We start from the raw sequence: 19,817 nt of genomic DNA on the forward strand, positions 1-19,817 counted from the left end.
TTACCCTATATATATATATATATATATATATATATATATATATATATATATATAGGGTTTATCGTTTCTCAAGCTGCTTGAGATAATCTTATCTCCGGCTACTAAATCATAATCGTACAAAGATGGATCAATGGTGACAAAGGAAGAGAGAGAAAAAGGAAATCATAACCATTCAAAGGTGAATCAATTAATATAAGAAAATAAATAAATAAAACGACGTAGTTTTGGGGTAGCCGGATATAAACTTATCTAAGCTGCTTGAGAAATGTTTTTCCCATATATATATATATATATATATATATATATATATATATATATATATATATATATATATATACCAAAATCAAACCTTCGAATTGATTGAACAAACCTTGTGAATGATAAGAACTTCAAGCTTGGGGCACTTTTGAAGCAACTTTACCAGCGACTCCGATTTATAGCAATAATAATGACTTAGCTCCAAGCGAACCAAATAGCAAAATTCGGGCAGATCTAGATTACAACTTTTATCAAAGTCCTGCATGTAGATGAAAATACATAACCAAGATAGCATATTTTACCATGAAAATCCAAAGAGCAAAACATGAAAATCCTGTTAGAAATTCATTTTATGGGCAATATTAATTAATTAGTTTTGTATTTAAAATTAATCGGGTTAATAGATATTTCAATATTATTATTGTAACTAGCTCATTGTGATCACATTGAATTGAGCTTCTGGCATCTGTTGTTATTGGGCCTAGTTGGGCAGCAGTGTAGGCTCTAGTGTGACCCTGATTTTCCATGATGGGTGGACCCAGTGGACACAGACTCTTTTCTAGGTTATTAGCTAGGTCCCCTCTCTAGCCTATAAATATTGGAGTCAAGCTCCATAAGCCATCATGCTCCCATCTGCTGAAGGGAGCCAATTTCTGAATAGGCAATAGAGAGGAAGACTCTAGCATCTTGTTCCCATATTTCCAACCGTCCTTCTCTGACTTTGTGATGGCCCAACAAGATACACATAATTACAACTCTGATTTATTAACATTTGATATTTTATAATCATTGCATGATTCATAATTTTAGATTTAACATTTGGTATCAGAGCCACATGTATATGATTATAGAATCCAATATAACTTTATTTGTTCGGTTGAGAATTCACGTGTAGTGTTATCTTTCTTTATCATTGTTTTCTGTGCAATTCTATCTTGCATTTTTATGATTTCTAGCTAGCGTACATAGATGTTTTGAATGTACGGTATTATATGTTTTGAATGGTTCACGTGTTGAGGACAATTTCTACCCATAGTATTCAACCTAGTGTCTGTATTTTATTTTATTTTTCAATAATTGTAAGTGAATCGTGAACGGGAAGATCATTAGCATTTTTTTTTACTTTTCTTCGACAATTCGCCATTGTTAGCAGAGAAGACTGATTCGTTGATGGGTAATCTGTGAAGAAATTTATTTTTTCTTGTATAATTGTGAAAAATAAATACAATAAAGTGAAATCAACCTTCCTGGTATTTACTATTTTCAAAAGGGGCTTGTATTACTGTTCGCAGTTTATAGGTTGTTAATTGTTAATCCTGGGAAACACGCATATGATATGTTTTACCCTTATTGCATTCTATCTCATATTTATTTGTCTTGAAATCCTATTTTGAATAGCAATTAGCGTTATTCAGTGTTAAAAGATGAGAAAATATTTTTGGAAAAGATATTTGGGTGTTTTAATTTATTTGTCCTATATGTCTGTTAAAAGTTACAAAAGATGTTTGAGAGTTATAAAATCGATACACTGTTTTCGTCTCTAGCAATTGCATTATATGAGAAAGATATATTTAAATATATATTTTTTTACTATTGTTTATCAAGTTGTTTCTTGAACCGTTTCATAAAATGCATCGTGCCATTATTGTTCCGCATTTTGTTTTATCAAAACCGATTTATTAGGTCCACGTAAGTTTGTTACTTTCGTCTGGTTCCACTTCTTGTAACATATCTATTAAAGAATATCTATGAATATCGTGGGCACGATTTTCTGAGTACTTGTTATCAGTTCCGGTTTTTAGTCAATTAATAATTATTATTACATCGTTTCAGTTATATATCAGTTCTGATTTATATAATTATTATTATTCAAATCGTTTCAGTTATATATTTAATAGATATATCTATTATTCAAACGTGAATCAGTTTTAAAGATATGGCCATTATTAGTTTTGGGTTTGTTTTTTTTTATATATATATTCAAAATACAACAGAAAATATATTTTGGCCATGTTACGATATTTTTGAATAGATATTGCATGGATAGATATATTATCTAATGTATCACTTGTTCCCAAAATATGGCTGTAGTCTACATGATTCTGTTTTTGACTTTAGATCCTCATGGCAGGAAGTTATCTAAAAGATTTTGCCTTATAGCTTTTGACATATATATGTGTGTGCAATTGAGGAACATCGTACAGTAACTAGGCCTATTATTTTTTCAAGATTGGATATTCAAGTTTAGATCAAACTTGTTGTGCATCAATATGAAGTTTGAAGATAATATGCAGTTTGAAGATATATGCTTCCTCAAGTTTGAAAATTCTGTTTTGTGAAACGTGCATCAATATTAGCAAAAAATAAAAAAAATAAAAAAATAAAATAAAAAAAAAAAAAAATAAATAAAATTGATTCAAGTGTTTCGGAAAACGTGGTATGCCCATACTAACAAATTTATGTTTCGTGGAATTATTTTACTGTTAGCGACTTTACTTAATTTGCGTGTTTTTTTGTTTCATGAATCATTTTTTAATATTAAATGATTCATTGTTTGTTTGGATAAAAATAAGTATACTGTTTGTATGGTACACGTCCTTGAAAAATTATTTTTTTTGATTTGTTATTTTTTTATAAATATACTGTTTTATCAGTTTCGTCTTTTACGGATATTGTTTACAAGTTTACGGTTTGTTTGTTGTGAACATTAAAGAAACTTTTGTATTATGTTTCCGGTAAAAGACCATTTTTTTTAATTTTCCAAGAAAACTTTTAGTGTGGAAGTTTTGTTAAAGAACGTTTCATCTTTAAGAAACGCCTTCCTTTTCATCAGTTGCGGTTACTTTGATGTCTGCAGTATTATGTTAGTGGTTGGTTTTTGGTTAATTTGACAAGTCAAAAAGGTTAATTTTGGACAAAGATAAGTTCATTTATGTATTTTTATTCAAAACCTTTGAAGAAGTCCACGGAAGTTTTGTAGTGAAAATTTGTTTGTTACAATATACTATTCCATTTCACTAAATTCAAAGTGTTATCTTTGCGGACCCAGTATTAGTTTGTCCGGTTATTATTTTGTAATATTTTCGCATATAATATTACGGGATGTCTATAACGGGATAATGTAATATTTCCGAATATTTTGTTGAAAATAAGAAAACAAAGAAGAACTCTTATCCATTTTAGGAGAGCCACCTTAGGATGTGGGTTTTTTGTGTCTCCATCCAAGGCCACAGTGAAAGCGCACTATATACCGTATTAGATGTTTGTACAATGAAAGTAGCCACAATAATCAAATCAGGGATAAAGGAGTATGAGTTATGTGGTGTTGCGGCTTTTCTTTTGTTTCATTCAATAATTTTTATTTTGTTATTTTGCTGTATTTTAAATACATGCTACCATTATTTGAATTTTATATAATTTTTAAAATTGATTAGCACATTCCGTGATGGTATAAACAAAATATTATTTTGATACACAATTTTAATAATTGTAGTTGACAATGAGTGGAATTCTTCTTGATTGACAAATGCTATAATTTTTAGAAACACATGTTGAAGAAGTGTTTCATATTGTTTGAGCATGTTTGGTGCAGGAGTTATTATTACGCTTGAAAATCCTAGATTCCTAGTTGAAAATTTCAATATTGTTATTGAAAGATATTTAAAAATCATGGTTGCAGTTTCCATCTTTTACTGTTTAAATTTTGTTGTTGTTTAGGTTCTTTATATTACATAGGCCTCCAATATTGTTACGATTTTGATATATCTAAAAAGATATTTTTGTGCTGGCCTTCAGTACTGTTACGATATTTTTTATTTTTTATGAGAAATTTTTTTTATTTGAGTTCATCTACCACCGATCCAATTAATTTGAGATAAAGATGTAATTGATGTTGATGTTATGAGTGTAAGTTATAGGTATACTGTATCATCATACTTTATATTTAGAATCAAACCTTACTTTTGGGGGCTAAGTTCATCTTCTTCGTGGCCTTGATTTGTGCACAGATCTATAAGAATGTATGTTTCCTATTTGCAGTTGTTCACATGTTCGTCTATCACTTAAGTAATGTCAAAAATTGGCTTAGAATTTGAATACATTGTAACGATAGGAAAACGATAGAGTTTTAATCTATTCCTATCCAATATTTCTAATATTATAATATTACGCGATACATTCAATGTTAATATACATGTGGTATTATTACTTAAGTTGCTCTCGGTGCACAATTTTAAAGTTGTGTTTGATATTGAATGAGATTTTTTTTTGGATTATCAAATGCAATAATTTTTAGAAACACATATTGGAAAAGTGTTTCATGTTGTTTGAGCATGTTTGGTTCATGAGATATTATTGTTGTTTAATAATTATTATATGTTAATTATCTGCCCAAAAGGGATTTTTAATATATAATAATAAATTACATGAAGATAAATATTATTGATGGGAATATCTAATTGAAAATTATTTATCTGTTCAAAGGGGATAAATTTTTTGAAAATTACATGTGATGCGTTTATGTTGGAATTAAGGAGATATATAATTTATAAAATTTATCTGCCCAAAGGGGATAAATTTTAGACAATTGTATATAATTTTCTCCGTTGTTAAATCTTCATGTGATGAAAAATAATTATATATTATATACTCTGCCCAAAGGGGAGTCTATGATATTTAATTATTTTTGTTATTGCTCATGATTAATTTATTACATTATGTGTATAACTTTTAGTGATAAAGATTAACTTGTGTTAAATTCTATCAATTATGAATTTTATTTTATTTTTGGGTATATTTTGGTGCAAAATGTATTAAAAAATTAGCTCTAATTTGATATTGTTGTATAATTTTGTACTCTCGACCTGTGTTGCATGCTGTAATATTTTGTTTATTGGATTGTATGCTTCCGCTTGAACTGTTTACATACAAAAAAATAATTGAGGAGTGCTTCTAGTTATTTCATGCAATTTTCTGCCTAAAGGGGGTTATTGTGTGTTTTAATTGGAAGCTTAACTGTAATAAAATTATTGGAGGTGCATTGGTCTAGGTGATCTATCTGCCCAAAGGGGACAGATCTCTAAAGTCAGTGTATGCTCATTAATTAGTAAGTGGGAGTAAATATATTTTCTTAGTACTTTATGTATATGACATTTTATTTGCTAGTAAGATGTTGATTTATTGAATAAAACAATAGCCTTTTATCTAAAAGCTTTGAAAAGAAAGACCTTAGAGTAGCTTCTTTTGTATATAGAACATGAGTTCTTTAGAATCTTTTGATTCCCTTAATTAGTGGGAGTAATACTCAATGCTTGCTTTTGAATATTTTAGATTTTTTTTGATTCCTTTGGTTAGTGGGAGTCATATTCAGTTTGTTTCTTTTCTGTGCAAACTGATAATTATTTTGTGATATTTGTTTGAATTTACGTAATTGATGATGATCATCATTATTATTGTTTCTCCTGTCGACTAAGAAATATATGTATGGAATAATATCTTTAAGCATGTTGTGAGCTTAAAGGTGATTGGATGTCAGAAATTTTGAGATCTCATGTTGTAATGTGACATACTGGTTTATTTAAGCAAAGCAATTTCATGTTGTTTAGAAATTGCGGTGATGCGATTTCATATTGTTGAGAAATCGTATCAAGAAGTGCAATTTCATGTTGTTTAGAAATTGTGGTAATGCAATTTCATGTTGTTGAGAAGTTGCATTACAGAGTGTAATTTCATGTTGCTTGGAAATTGCACTAATGTAATTTCATGTTGTTGAGAAATTACATTGAGGACCGATAAGAATTAGTGTGTCACATTGTTGATCACATTTTGGCACTAATTCTTACTACACTACTAGGCCTTGATTCATGAAGATATAATACTCATTGTATGTGAGTATGGAAGGTCATATGCTATGATATTTTCGGTATATTGATCGCCATATTCCTATGAGGAGATTATGTTGGATTGAATTGTGTGGAGATGCTGAAATTGGAATATTGTTTTTCAAAATTGTGGCCACGTAAAATTATTTTTTAGTTATTAACCCGATAGAGTCGTTTTCGAAATAAAATGATTTTCAAAATAATATTAAATTAATTAATATAGCCCAAGTGGGAGAATGTTAGAAATTCATTTTATGGGCAATATTAATTAATTAGTTTTGTATTTAAAATTAATCGGGTTAATGGATATTTCAATATTATTATTGTAACTAGCTCATTGTGATCACATTGAATTGAGCTTCTGGCATCTGTTGTTATTGGGCCTAGTTGGGCAGCAGTGTAGGCTTTAGTGTGACCCTGGTTTTCCATGATGGGTGGACCCAGTGGACACAGACTCTTTTCTAGGTTATTAGCTAGGTCCCCTCTCTAGCCTATAAATATTGGAGTTAAGCTCCATAAGCCATCATGCTCCCATCTGCCGAAGGCTGCCAATTTCTGAATAGGCAATAGAGAGGAAGACTCTAGCATCTTGTTCCCATATTTCCAACCGTCCTTCTCTGACTTTGTGATGGCCCAACAAGGTACACATAATTACAACTCTGATTTATTAACATTTGGTATTTTATAATCATTGCATGATTCATAATTTTAGATTTAACAAATCCAACCCAACTCATGTTAGTGTGAGCTGAAGGTTTGACAAGGTGTGTGCTTGTGATAAAGAAAGACATGAATTACCCATATTTCATCATAAGACAAAGACATAAACCTAATTTCACGAATTCCTATGAAAATATTCAATACAGGATCCACAGGTCCATTTTCCACAGAAACACCAAGCCTTGCTTCGACCAAATTTCCAACATTCTCCACCGAATAATCTAGGATTGAATTAGCATCAATATAAAGGAATAGGAGAAAAGGGGTATCGATTTCGAGCTTGGTAACATCACAAATGCAAAATCTGCCTTTAATGCAGAGCTTCTTCAACAAAGGATTGGAGATTTTGACGGAGCCAGAGGGCATCAGATTCCTCAAGTTCACTGAAAACTCTTCAAGAAGGGGACAGCCAGAAAGGAAAGTGGTGATATGGGAAACACATGCGAAGCAAGCACCCATCATGATGTCGGCAATCTTAAGCAAGGGAAGGTGAACAGAGGAAGGGACATTGATAATGCTGATGCAGCCATGGAGCTTTAAAACCACGAGTGTTTTGCAAGTGAAAAGGGTAATAGGGAGTGCGATGTTGTCATCCATTGAAAAGAAGAGTTCAATCTCCTCAACGTTACCAGCAATGGCGAATGATATCCAAGCCTTGACATGGTTAGAATTGCAACTGCCTTGTTGGAGACTCAAGAGAAGGAGTTGGGTGGTGCGTTGATCGAAGACTCGATTTACAATAGTGGAAAACTTGGTGTGGGGATTTGGTTTACGCGAAAAGAACAAGCAACGAGGACGGGGGTTCGGTTTGAAATGGGACTTTTTTTCATATAGGTCAATGAATGGGACTGAGGTCCATAGTGGTCTCCATTTTGTTGACAAGGTGCTTGTGGCTGCTGCTTCTTTGGTTGTGAGGAATGAGAGTATGTGACCCAACAATGGCTCTGGGAGATTGCTGATTCTGTCAATTGCTTGTGACTCTGCCGTGATGGCCATTCGAGTTTTTTGGTGTTCCAATTCAACTGTTGATGAACTCGATGAGGCCATTTTTTTGTGAGTAGAGAGAGATTGAATGGTATAAGGTAAAAAAACAAGCTTTACTTGAGTGTCAAGAGTAATCTCATCTCATCTGCATATGAAATTCAATGTATCCCTTTTATAAATACAATATTAAATACAACATTAAATTTTATTATAAATTTATGTACGTCTCAAAATGGTCTAATAGGGGCAAAGGTCGTGTGTGTCTATATATATATATATGTATGTATGAGTTCATTTTTTCTGCGATTAATGTGGATAAGTTATCTACATTGAGCCCAAAGTGACATCGTTTTGGGGCAGAAATCAAGATATTTTTGTAATTATAATTTATTTTAGGGTTATAATAGTCTTTCTCATTATAATTTTTTAATTTTTCAACCAAAAACGACATTGTTTTGGGAATGAATGTAGATAACTTATCTACATTCACCCTAGAAACATTAAAGCATATATATATGGCAAAATGATTTCTGCAGCTGCTGTATCTACAGCAAGCAAGGATACACGTCCGAATCCTAGGATACGGCAACGGATCCTGAGTTTTTTTTTTTTAAAAGCCGTGGGGCCCACTTTTCTGTGTCAGCTGTAGATAACACTATCTACGGCTGCTGCAGAAATATTAAGCCCTATATATATATATTTAAGAAAATATATTTCTCTAGTTACTAGAGATAAAATTATCTTCAATGAGCTCAAAACGACTTTTTGAGATTTTAAGATTAAAAAATTAGAATGATAAAGACTAATATAACCCTACAATATATTAGAATTACAAAAATACCTTGATTTTCGCCTTAAAACGATGTTGTTTTGGGCTCACCAGAGATAACTTATCTCCGTTGACTGGAGAAATCGTTTACTCACATATATATATATATATATATATATATATATATATATATATATATATATCCGAAAAATATTTCTGCTGTTACTGCAGATAAGTTATCTGTATTTACTCCCAAAACGACATCGTTTTGGAATTGAAAGATTAAAAAATTATAATTATAAAGACTATAATAACCTGAAATAAATTAAAATTAAAAAATCATAATTTTTGTCCCAAAACAACGTTGTATTGGACTTACTGGCAGTGACCACAGAAAAAGCGAACCATATATATATATATATATATATATATATATATATATATATATATATATATATATATATATATATTCCTTTCGTAATATTATTAATGTTTTTTTATTGGAGATTATAATAAAATGAAAAATCTGACAATTCACACGTCGAAAGGTATAGTTAAATTATTAAAGCACGAATATATATATATATATATATATATATATATATATATGGGAAAATATTTTCTGATGTTGCATGAGAATTCAATTCTCATGTTGTGACCCTTCGATTTGCATGCAAAATTTTTCTTTTCTTTTTCTTTTTTTAATAAATGTGGGACTCACCACTAGTTGAGTCACAACATGAGAATTGAATTCTCATTCAACATGAGAAAATCAAACCCCTATATATATATATTAAGGGCTTATCATTTCTCAAGCAGCTTGAGATAATCTTATTTCCGGCTACTAAATTATAACTGTACAAAGATGGATCAATGGTGATAAAGAAAGAGAGAGAAAAAGAGAATCATAATCATTCAAAGGTGAATGAATTTATATAAGGAAATAAATAAATAAAACGACATAGTTTTAAGGTAGTCGGAGATAAACTTATCTCAAGCTGCTTGAGAAATATTTTTTCCCATATATTAAAGTACAAAGTTTTTGACTTTTTCTGCTCAGATTTTTACCATTAATTTAATTTTTCAATAATGTTAAATATCATTATTTTATTTTTATTTTTGAAGTTTTTATATATTAATTTAAGAGGAAAGTTATACTTACAACCTTTTTTTTACAATCTCTTACAACCATATCTTAACACCGTTGATTTCTGTCAATCAACGGTTATTATTTATTGTGAATTAATAATTCTTTAATTCTTTAATAATGTAAAGTGTCATTGATTTGATCTGTTGCAGTTTCGGCAAATATATCGATCGTTCCAAGTAATAAAGTGATGAGAAAAGATTGTTTCCACGAGGATTAATGCACCAATTATTATTCTAACTAGTCCCCTTAATTTGGAAAATTCAATTTAATTGAGATAGAAATTTTTGAATTAAATTTAAAGACAATAATAAGCAAAAGCATTCAAAAAATAATGAAGAACGTAAAAGAAGGTATGAGTAATTAATATAAAGAGACTGTAGCTAGGATGCAAATTCCCTCTGATGCTCCTTTATAATTCTAAATTAATTTTTATAATCTATTAATTCATTAGCTCAGACAATTCATCTTTTCCAAATTAAATAGTTAAACTGTAATGTCTTAGTACGTTTAACCCTTTAATCCAATTAGAATCCTAATGTTCTAGTAATTCCTCTTGAATTAAGCCTTAAGTGGATGAATTTAATAGTATGTAATCTATGTAAGCCTATGTCTAGATCATGTATAGATTATTATTCTACCCTTGTAGAATTAAAATCCCAATATTCCTATTGTAAGAACTAAGGCTTAAGAATAAAATGTACACGTATGGAAATTAATCCTTACCAATTTCAAAATTTTATTAAATATAAAAAATTTGTTAAATGAAACATCAGCTTCCCAAATAATTGATGGTAAAATATCATCTATACCTTGTTGTTCCTTGCATATTAAAAAAAAAAAGGATTTGCTTTTCTCCTTTTGCTGGAAAATTGCCCAACTTCCTGCCGTTGGTTGGTAATTTTTAGAAAGTATAGAATTCAAAAAGAATTCAAGTATTGTTCTCTGGGAACGAGAAATTTATTTTCTTTCGGTTATTCTTTTTTTTTTCTTGAAGGTGAATTTGATGGCTTTTTCAATGAAAATTATAATTTCTAAAATGCAAACTATACTATGAATACTAAGAACACGTTTAAATGAGTACAAATGAAGATTAAAAATCTAGAAATCTGATTTCAATGACTTTTCTTTGAAAGTTGCATGTCTGCGTTTTAATTGTTGTAGCACCTATCTTTATGGAACCTGACTTTTGTAGAACTTAACTAAACTTTTCCAAATTCAGTTCTGAAAATGATTCAAATTAATCCCTTAATCTTGAATCAGTTCATTGAATCAAAAATTTTCTCAGATTATTCCTAATCTTGAAATCTTGAATTAATGAAATGCATAAACTCAAATTTTTCAATAAAAGTTCATGCAAGAATTTTTAAGCCCATTCTCATGGAACTTAAACCAAGAAAATTCAATTAATCAAATATCAAGGACATGCACAGCAGTTTAGAATCAATTATTGGGTACTTGTCATCTTCATCAGAATTCTAGAAAATGGAATTAGCAATGCATGTTGAAAAAAAAAAATTTGAAATAACAGTAAACATGTTTTTCATTCACATATACCAGACACAGTAAAGAGTAGAAGGTAACAGACCAATATGTTCTTCAAATTCAAATTTCTACAACAAAGAGAAACTAACACACGATGCTACTGTTCAGAAGCTTGCATGCAGAATTCGTTTCCTCTTGAATCCCTTCAAGAAAGATCTTCTTCATGCATGTATATCCAAGAAACTCTCAAAGAAAACTAAAGCGCCCAAAATATGTGAAAAACTTATTACAATGAAAAAACTAAGTTCTCTGTTCAACGAAAATCTCACTTCTTTTTATTACAAAACATAGACTTTTACTTAAGCCAAAGCTTCAAATGTTTGCTGTCCATCAGATCAAAAGAGCATCCAACGGGTCTCACTTTGCCATCTCTTTCCTTTATTACAATTGTGACATAACTGGTTCAAATAGCAGAGACAAAATATCGCATATATTATAAATATAACTTTATCAACCCAAATACCTTATTGGGCCCATTCTTTGCAATTTGGGTTACTTTTACCTGCACTTTCAATTATATTCAGCCCATTTCCAATAAGAGTTATACTACTAAACTAAAGAAAATTTCCAACTAACACCTGTTGATACAAAGAAACATTGGGTCCCATCATTTTATAAAAAAAAAAAATAAGAATAAAGTGAGGTACAGTTCACTATGTTAGTGCAGGAAAAAAAATACATTTACCTATAAGAAAAAGTTTGCCCAAAAAAAAAAAATACTCAAATAGTTAGACATGAAAACAGTGCGTATTTGTTACTTTAGTGAGAAAGTTAGAGAGGTGTTTTTGTTCTTTCTTTTCACTATTTTTTTTTTATTGCCATAGATATACTTCATATCTACTATTGAAGCTACTCACAAGAGAAAGGATGAGAAACATGTTTCATTATTTAAATATAGAGAAAAGTGTCTATACTTTTAAATTACACAACTTACATCCTTTCACTCTCACAAAGAGGTGGGACCCACAACTTTATTTTTTTTTGTCAACTCTCTCTCCTCTTTTATCTATCTCTTTCTCTCTCTTAAAATGACACAACTTTACATCCTTCAAAATTATACACACTTTTCCCTTAAATATATACAATCTCACATGTAGGATATGTATCTTGGAAATCTAGCACTCGTGCTACACGAGTTGTTTATTCGAATTCAAGATCTCATTAAGACATTTGTTCGAATACAAGCTCACAGATAGTAGAGGTCCTTGGTACAACAGATATTTGTTTTTGAATGTTGCTCTTCTCCGAGAAGTTATCGATCTGAATTGTCGCTATCTTCAAAAGTTTTGCACTCTTAAAAATATATGTTGTAAGTGCCAGGTCTTCCAAGTAACCTCTATATTTTTTAAATTTAAACATGGTAAGGTGTGATGAAAGACAATTAGGAACACATGTTGGCTCATTCCATGGCATTTCTTCACTAGCAAAAGAATCCTGGCAACAAGGGACACAACTATTCAAAAAAGGTACGAACAAACAACACTTTTATATATATATATATATATATATATATATATATATGAGTGATGATATTCTAACTACCAAAAATTTTTACTACTAGCTTATTATCCATCACATCACCATTGGATCAAAGAGAGAGAATGTTAAAAAGTTTTTTAAGAGAGAGAAAATGTTAATCTAATGATGATTAGATAAGTAGTAAGTTGGTAGTAGAAAATTTTGGTAGTGAGAATATCCCTCCTCTATATATATATATATACCAAAATAAAACCTTGGAATTAATTGAACAAACCCTCTTAATGATAAGAACTTCAAGCTTGGGGCATTTTTGAAGGAACTTTACCAGCAACTCCGATTTATAGCAATAATAATGACTTAGCTCCAAGCGAACCAAATTGCAAAATTCGGGAAGATCTAGATTACAAGTTTTATCAAAGGCCTGCATATAGATGAAAATACATAACAAGACATCATATGTTAGTGTGAGCTGAAGGATTGACTATGTGTGTGCTTGTGAAAAAGAAAGGCATGAATTACCCCTTTGTGACCATAAGACAAAGACATAATCCTAATTTCACGAATTGCTTTGATAAGATTCAAAACAAAATCCACAGGACCATTTTTCTCATAAACCAAAAGCCTTGCTTCCACCAAATTTCCAACATTCTCAACCGAATAATCTAGGATTGAAGTAGCTCGAATATCAAGGAATAGGAGAGAAGGGGTGTCGATTTCGAGCTTGGTAACACCATGTACGTTATATCCACTAAAAATGCAGAGCTTCTTCAACAGAGGATTAGAGATTTTGACGGAGCCAGAGGGAGACAGATTCGCTGAAAGCTGTTCAAGAAGGGGACATCCAGAAAGGAAAGTGGTGATAAAGTGGGGACATCCATATTGAACATATGGGAAGTGAACATCATTGATGTCGGCAATCTTAAGCAAGGGTAGGTGGACAGAGGAAGGAACATTCTTGATGTCGATGCAGCCATGGAGCTTTAAAACCACGAGTGTTTTGCAAGTGAAAAGGGTAATAGGGAGTTCGATGTTTTCTTTGCAAGTGAAATGGGTAATAGGGAGTTCGATGCCTTCATCCATTGAAAAGGTGAGTTCAATCTCCTCAACGTTACCAGCAATGGCGAATGATACCCAAGCCATGACATGGTTAGAATTGCAACTCTTTAGGACACTCGAGAGAAGGAGTTTCTTAAGGGAGTGAGTGGTGCGTTGATCGAAGACTCCATTTACAATAGTGGAAAACCTGATGCCACTCTTGGGGATACGTTTAAGTACCCGTTCTCGTACTTGAAAACAAACCTCTTCGTGTAGATCAATGACTGGGACTGAGGTCCATAGTGGTCTCCATTTTGTTGACAAGGTGCTTGTGGCTGCTGCTTCTTTGGATGTGAGGAATGAGAGTATGTGACACAACAATGGCTCTGGCAGATTGCTGATTCTGTCAATTGCTTCTGACTCTAACGTGATGGCCATTCGAGATTTTTTGTGTTCCAATTCCATTGCTGATGAACTCGATGAGGCCATTCTTTTGTGTGTGCTTTAGAGAGAGATTGAATGGTATAAGGCAAAAAAACAAGCGTTACTTGAGTGTTAAGAGTAATGTCATCTGCATATGAAATTCAATGTATCACTTTTTTAAACACATCATTAAATTTTATTATAAATTTATGTACCTCTGAAATTGGTCCAATAGGGACAAAGGTTATATCATTTCTATCAATCGGATTACGCTTTATTTTTCTTTTCGTAAGGGTTAAAGAGTAACGTCCTCTCCATATGAAATTCAATGTATCACTCTTTTACATATAACATTAAATTTCATTAAAAAATTGTTGGAATTTTTTAAAATCATTATGAGATTCAATCAATTGTAGATTGTCTTATTTTTATAAAAACGGGCTAAGTCATAATCCATACGAGAATGTAGTATAAAGCCCGCTTAATTAAATAATCTTTTTGTTTGGCTTGGATACCTGTAAATCATAAGCTCATGAGGTTAATAAGTTTGACTAGGTTCCTTTTGCATTCACAATGTGTTGGAAAATCATCGTTTCACAACTTGTCCCATTGACAATTGTGATTAGGAAGTGGTGTGAACGACAGAGGAAGATCTTGATCTCTCAAACCTTGCAGGAACATCAGAGCAAACAGGAAGAATAAAATAACTCTTCAAGAAATCAAGAGCCGTGTCTTCAATGAGTAAGCTTAAACCATTTTGGTATTCTAATTTCATATAACCATATTTTGTAATTTCTTATATTTGGTATTAGAGCTTGATTATATAATTAGGTCCCAATAGTTTAATATTGGGCATGATTGCAATTTTGGTATTGAATTCATTATCTCCTTTTATTTTTTGAATATATGGTTTTCTAATTGAATTTTTTTTCTTAAAGAAATCAAAACGTAATTTTTGTTACTTTGTAAAAATGAGGTTCGTTGTCACAATCTTTACTAATTTTTAAATTATTTGAGAGACTTGAATTTATTGCAATTAATTTGGTTTAAACGAAGTCAATAGACACAAACGATTTTTTATTTAAAAAAATTGATGAAAATTTTGATTGAGAATGAATTGTCAAATAGCAGGAGTTATGGAAAATAAATGAATTCGCTAGTTTTAAAACCTAGTTTCCAAATCCAGTAATAAGAAAATAATAAATGGAACCAACTGTTTTCGTCAGAAAGAAAAATAAAAATTGTTATACAGTGGTGACGAAAGTGATTTAATTGTTTAGTTGATTTGGAGCCCATTGTGTTTGTCAATTTTATTTTATTTTTAATATTGAATCTCCAAACAAGATATATAGAAAAAAAAGGGTAGAACTGTAGAAGTTGAATAAAAAATCTTTTTGATTGTATATCTATGTATTATAGAAAGCAAAATGCTATGCTCTCCGTTCATCTTTTCGCTACACCAGAAGTCATTGGAAATTGTGACGAAAGTAGCTAAGTGCTATGTAGAGGTGAAAGTGAATTAAGCTAGAGCTAGTTTTACTTCAATAAATCCATGTTTATGTTATAAAATTTTAATTTATCCTAATCCAAATTTAGTATGAATTTAACTGTTAACCTAAGTATGTATACATTTACCGTCAAATATAACCTCTACACGCTACTAGCAAGGCTGCTTTACCATGGGACAACAGTCACAACACCTCCATAGCCAAGCCAGTAGCCAAATTGTTTATATTTTTCCTACTCTGTATACGAGGCTCCAAGTCTCCAACCATACTCCAACCATTCTTTGTTCCTTTATCTATCATATTTATTGTTTTTTATTGTTACTTGTTTAATCATTTATCTTACCTTTTGTCACCTGTACGTAACGTGTTGCTATGTGAGGAAATTGGTTTCCACTATGTCAGCTCTTGCTATCTTAGATATTTTGAATAAAATAATAAAAAAGAAGAAAGGAGGTTGGCATATTAAAAAGACATCCTTGAAAGTTCCGATGAAGTTTATAAAGAGATCGATGAAAAGAGAGGGAATTGTGAAGAATTGAATGTATTGAATCAATTGAGTTCTTTACAATATACAGTACTCTATTTATATTACATTCACATATCAGCTAACATTCAAAACAGGTTTAAAGAAGTTATAACTGACTTAACAAAATGACACGTGATTAGTTGCTAAGTTGGCATGTATGCTAACTTGAGCTGGTAGAGTATTATTGTTCATTACCACCCCCCCCCCCAGCTTGTTGACATTCAAATTGAAAGGTTGAGGATGCAATGCTTTTGTAAACTTGTTCGCGACTTGAGCGGCAGAAGAAACTGGATGCAAATGGATAAGCCCTTCGTTAATCTTTTCACGGGTAATGTGGCAATCTAACTCTATATGTTTGGATCGCTCATGGAAAGCTGGATTATGTGCGAGGTAAATGGCTGATTTGTTATCACAAAATACAGAAGCAGGTTTTGTAGAAACAAGACAGAGATCTTTGAGTAGATAGTGCAGACATTGTAGCTCACAAGTTAGACTTGCTAAAGATCTATATTCAGCTTCTGTGGAAGAATGAGAAATCGTGCTTTGTTTCTTCGATTTCCATGAGACTAGAGCAGATCTGGTGAATATGCAAAAGCCAATGATGGAGCGTCTTGTGTCCAAACAACATGCCCAATCTGCATCAGCAAAAGCAAAGACATGCGTGTTATTGTTTGCAGGGAAGAGTAATCCTTTCCTTGGAAATCCTTTCAAGTAGCGTAATACTCTGAGTGCTGCGATATGATGAGATTGCATAGGATTAGCAACATATTGCCTTAATTGTTGTACAGAAAAAGCAATATCTGATGTTGTGGTTGTCAAATAGAGAAGATGACCAATAAGACGTCTTAGGGTGCAACATCTTGAAAAGGTTCTCCTTGTACACGTTGCATTTTCTGAGAAGGATCTAGTGGTGTGCTTGCTGGTTTGGTGCCAACAGTCCGCCATCTTCAAGTAACTTAAGACAGTACTTACGTTTATTCACAGCAATACCTTTAGAAGAACGAGAAAGCTCCAAGCCCAAAAAATAACGAGTTGGTCCAAGATCCTTTCTCTTGAATTTTTTATCCAAGAAGTTCTTAACACGAACTATCTCATCTGAGTCATTACCCGTAAGTAAAACATCATCCACATAAACTAATAATGCAGTGAATGATGAATTAGTTTTGTGGACGAATAGAGAATGATTTGTTGATGACTGCTTGTAACCAAGGTGTGTTTTGAAGTATGGCATCACGCCAGCATTTATGTTTTGAAGCCTCGTTGTAGGATTTTGGTTCAATATGTGTACTCATATTGGAACAGATATGTTTGCATGAGGGTGAGCAAAAATCAAAAGAATAAACAAAGGATAAGGGATGAGAAATACCTGAGGAATGTTGGCAAGCTGAAGAAGTAAGCAGGTTGCAGTGATAGTCAACAAGATATGAAGGGGGTTAGCGGATTCGGGTGGATTTTCTAGTGTTCAGAGACTGATTTACATTATCAGTTGCAGTAGCAGTAGTCAACTCTGGTGTGGATATAATTTCTTGAGCTGGTAGGGTATGCTGAGTGTGCTGACTTGAGCTGGTAGGATATGATGGAGAGATAAGATCATGATCAGTTTCATTTGCTGAGGGGCAATGCTGCATAAGTAGAAGGGTGGGGATGGTAGGTTCTGTTTTTGGAAAAGGAAAGTAGGTTTCAAAAAATATGACATGGCGAGATATAAATATTGGGTGAGCTAAAAGATCATAGAGTATATAACCTTTTGTATTTGGTTTATAATGACCCTAAATGGTAAATCTTAATTAGAAATTTAATTTAAGGATTTAAATGCCATAATTAGATTCAGTGAGTGATTCCGAGTATTTTGACTGTAATCATGACTATGTTATGAACAGTGCGTTCTGCCGGAGAATTTACAGTTTTGTGAATTAACCGGTAGAGCTTAAAAGAGCAAAATAATTTTAGAGACATAATTTGATAATTCTGACGACAAATATGAGTTCAGAACGAAAAATTGTATAGTCTGACACTTTCCGTGAAAATCTCGTGAATATTGTTTCTACCGGGTATTTTGCACTGCTGTTTAAGCAACCGGTAGAGTCCAGAAACAAATAATTGATGTAGTAAGAATATTACATTGGAAATAAAATCCTTGGAAACATACCTTGATGTTTCGGCCTTGATGTGTTGTGAAGGACTTGGTGTCTAAACTCAAAATAGGAACCTAGTGGATGCATGCCTAGGTGTTTGCAAGTTGTAAGGAAGTAAAGAAAATGTATTGTAAAAGAGATGGATCTTTGGGAATTCCCCTTATAGGATTCGACCTATAGGGTATTTAGGGATATATTTTGCTACATTTTATTGTAAATAAAATGTGTTGAATTCATTGTATAAAATTGATGAGTTAAGAAGTGAAATGACTTGAAAAATGGTTGAAAAATACTTTGATTTCCTAAGGGTATGTCCGCGGCTTTTGAAGTGAAATGGCATGAATGATGTTGAAAATTCTCAAGTGAAAACTTGATTAAAATTAAAGAATGCTAACGAGTATAAGGTGGTCTAGACTTGTGTATTGGCATAACATTGGCAAAAATATAAAGAAAGGAAGATAAGCGATAAAATGTATGCCTTATGGAAAGTCTAGGCATGATAGCATTTTAATGATTTGTATTTTTGGATTCTTGATCTAGGTGTACCTAGGGACTAAAAAGGATCATAATCTCTTGAAGACATATAAGTAACTTGTGCAACAAGTAAGCGAATTGATAAAGCTTCAAGAGGTAAGCTCTATGTTTAAGGAGTCTTTTCCTGCTTGAGTGATCCACCATGGTTAGTGAACTATGGTTGGACTGTATGACTGTGATTTAGATGCTTTGTATAGATGCATTCATATAGAGTTATTTGATAACATGATATGTTTTGCTCTGATATGACTTCTGAAATATGATTTCTGTAACAATCTCTGGCCATTGATTGTATAGTACCCTGGTGCCCGCTTTGGGGTCCACCCTCGGGACTAATGGTGTACGCCTCTGATATGTCTGGTTCCGCTTTGGGGTCCTCCCTCGAGAACACGTGCGTTGATTTCCGCTTGGGGTCCTCCCTTGGGAATGACGACACACATCTCTGATATGTCTGGTTCTGCTTTGGGGTCCTCCCTCGGGAACACGTGCGTTGATTTCCGCTTGGGGTCCTCCCTTGGGAATGACGGCGCACATCTCTGATATGATATGGATATATGCTCTGTTCTGTTATGATATCTGTTATATGTTGTATTTGTATACTCTGTATCTGACTTTCATGCAGGAGTGAGCCAGGGGTATGGAGAATTCTCTATAAACCTGGAGCTTATTGAGATTTGTAATCTCACCCCTCGTTGGGGACATATTTTCAGGTGCCCAGATTCCCGGTGAGTCCTCACTAGGCAGGGACGCGACACGTGGCTGAGGCAGTTGACGGATCGAATTTTGAGTGGCTGTAGGCTACTACTTTTTGAAAGTATATTCATGTCATTTTGTATTTCCGCCTTTGATGGATCATGACATTGATCCTTTATTTT

At 32.3% G+C, this 19,817-nt stretch overlaps 2 protein-coding genes across 2 annotated transcripts; both read right to left on the reverse strand.

The window, feature by feature from the left end:
* Positions 1-343: 343 nt before the first annotated feature.
* On the reverse strand, positions 344-7,904 carry LOC133305420 (F-box/LRR-repeat protein At3g58900-like). The gene is made up of 2 exons (XM_061505643.1): positions 6,936-7,904; positions 344-517 (listed from the first exon to the last, which is right to left on the reverse strand). Exons 1-2 carry the CDS (start codon positions 7,902-7,904, stop codon positions 344-346), a joined length of 1,143 nt encoding a protein of 380 aa, XP_061361627.1.
* Positions 7,905-12,463: 4,559 nt separating this feature from the next.
* Positions 12,464-14,305, reverse strand: LOC133305421 (FBD-associated F-box protein At4g10400-like). The gene is made up of 3 exons (XM_061505644.1): positions 13,301-14,305; positions 13,056-13,202; positions 12,464-12,736 (listed from the first exon to the last, which is right to left on the reverse strand). The coding sequence occupies exons 1-3, from the start codon at positions 14,303-14,305 to the stop codon at positions 12,464-12,466; spliced, it is 1,425 nt and encodes a 474-aa protein (XP_061361628.1).
* Between the last annotated feature and the right edge of the window lie 5,512 nt (positions 14,306-19,817).

The sequence above is a fragment of the Gastrolobium bilobum genome, unplaced genomic scaffold, assembly GCF_033153095.1.
Source record: "Gastrolobium bilobum isolate Gb01-03AN ecotype WA unplaced genomic scaffold, APGP_CSIRO_Gbil_v1 utg1221, whole genome shotgun sequence".
NCBI lineage: Eukaryota > Viridiplantae > Streptophyta > Magnoliopsida > Fabales > Fabaceae > Gastrolobium > Gastrolobium bilobum.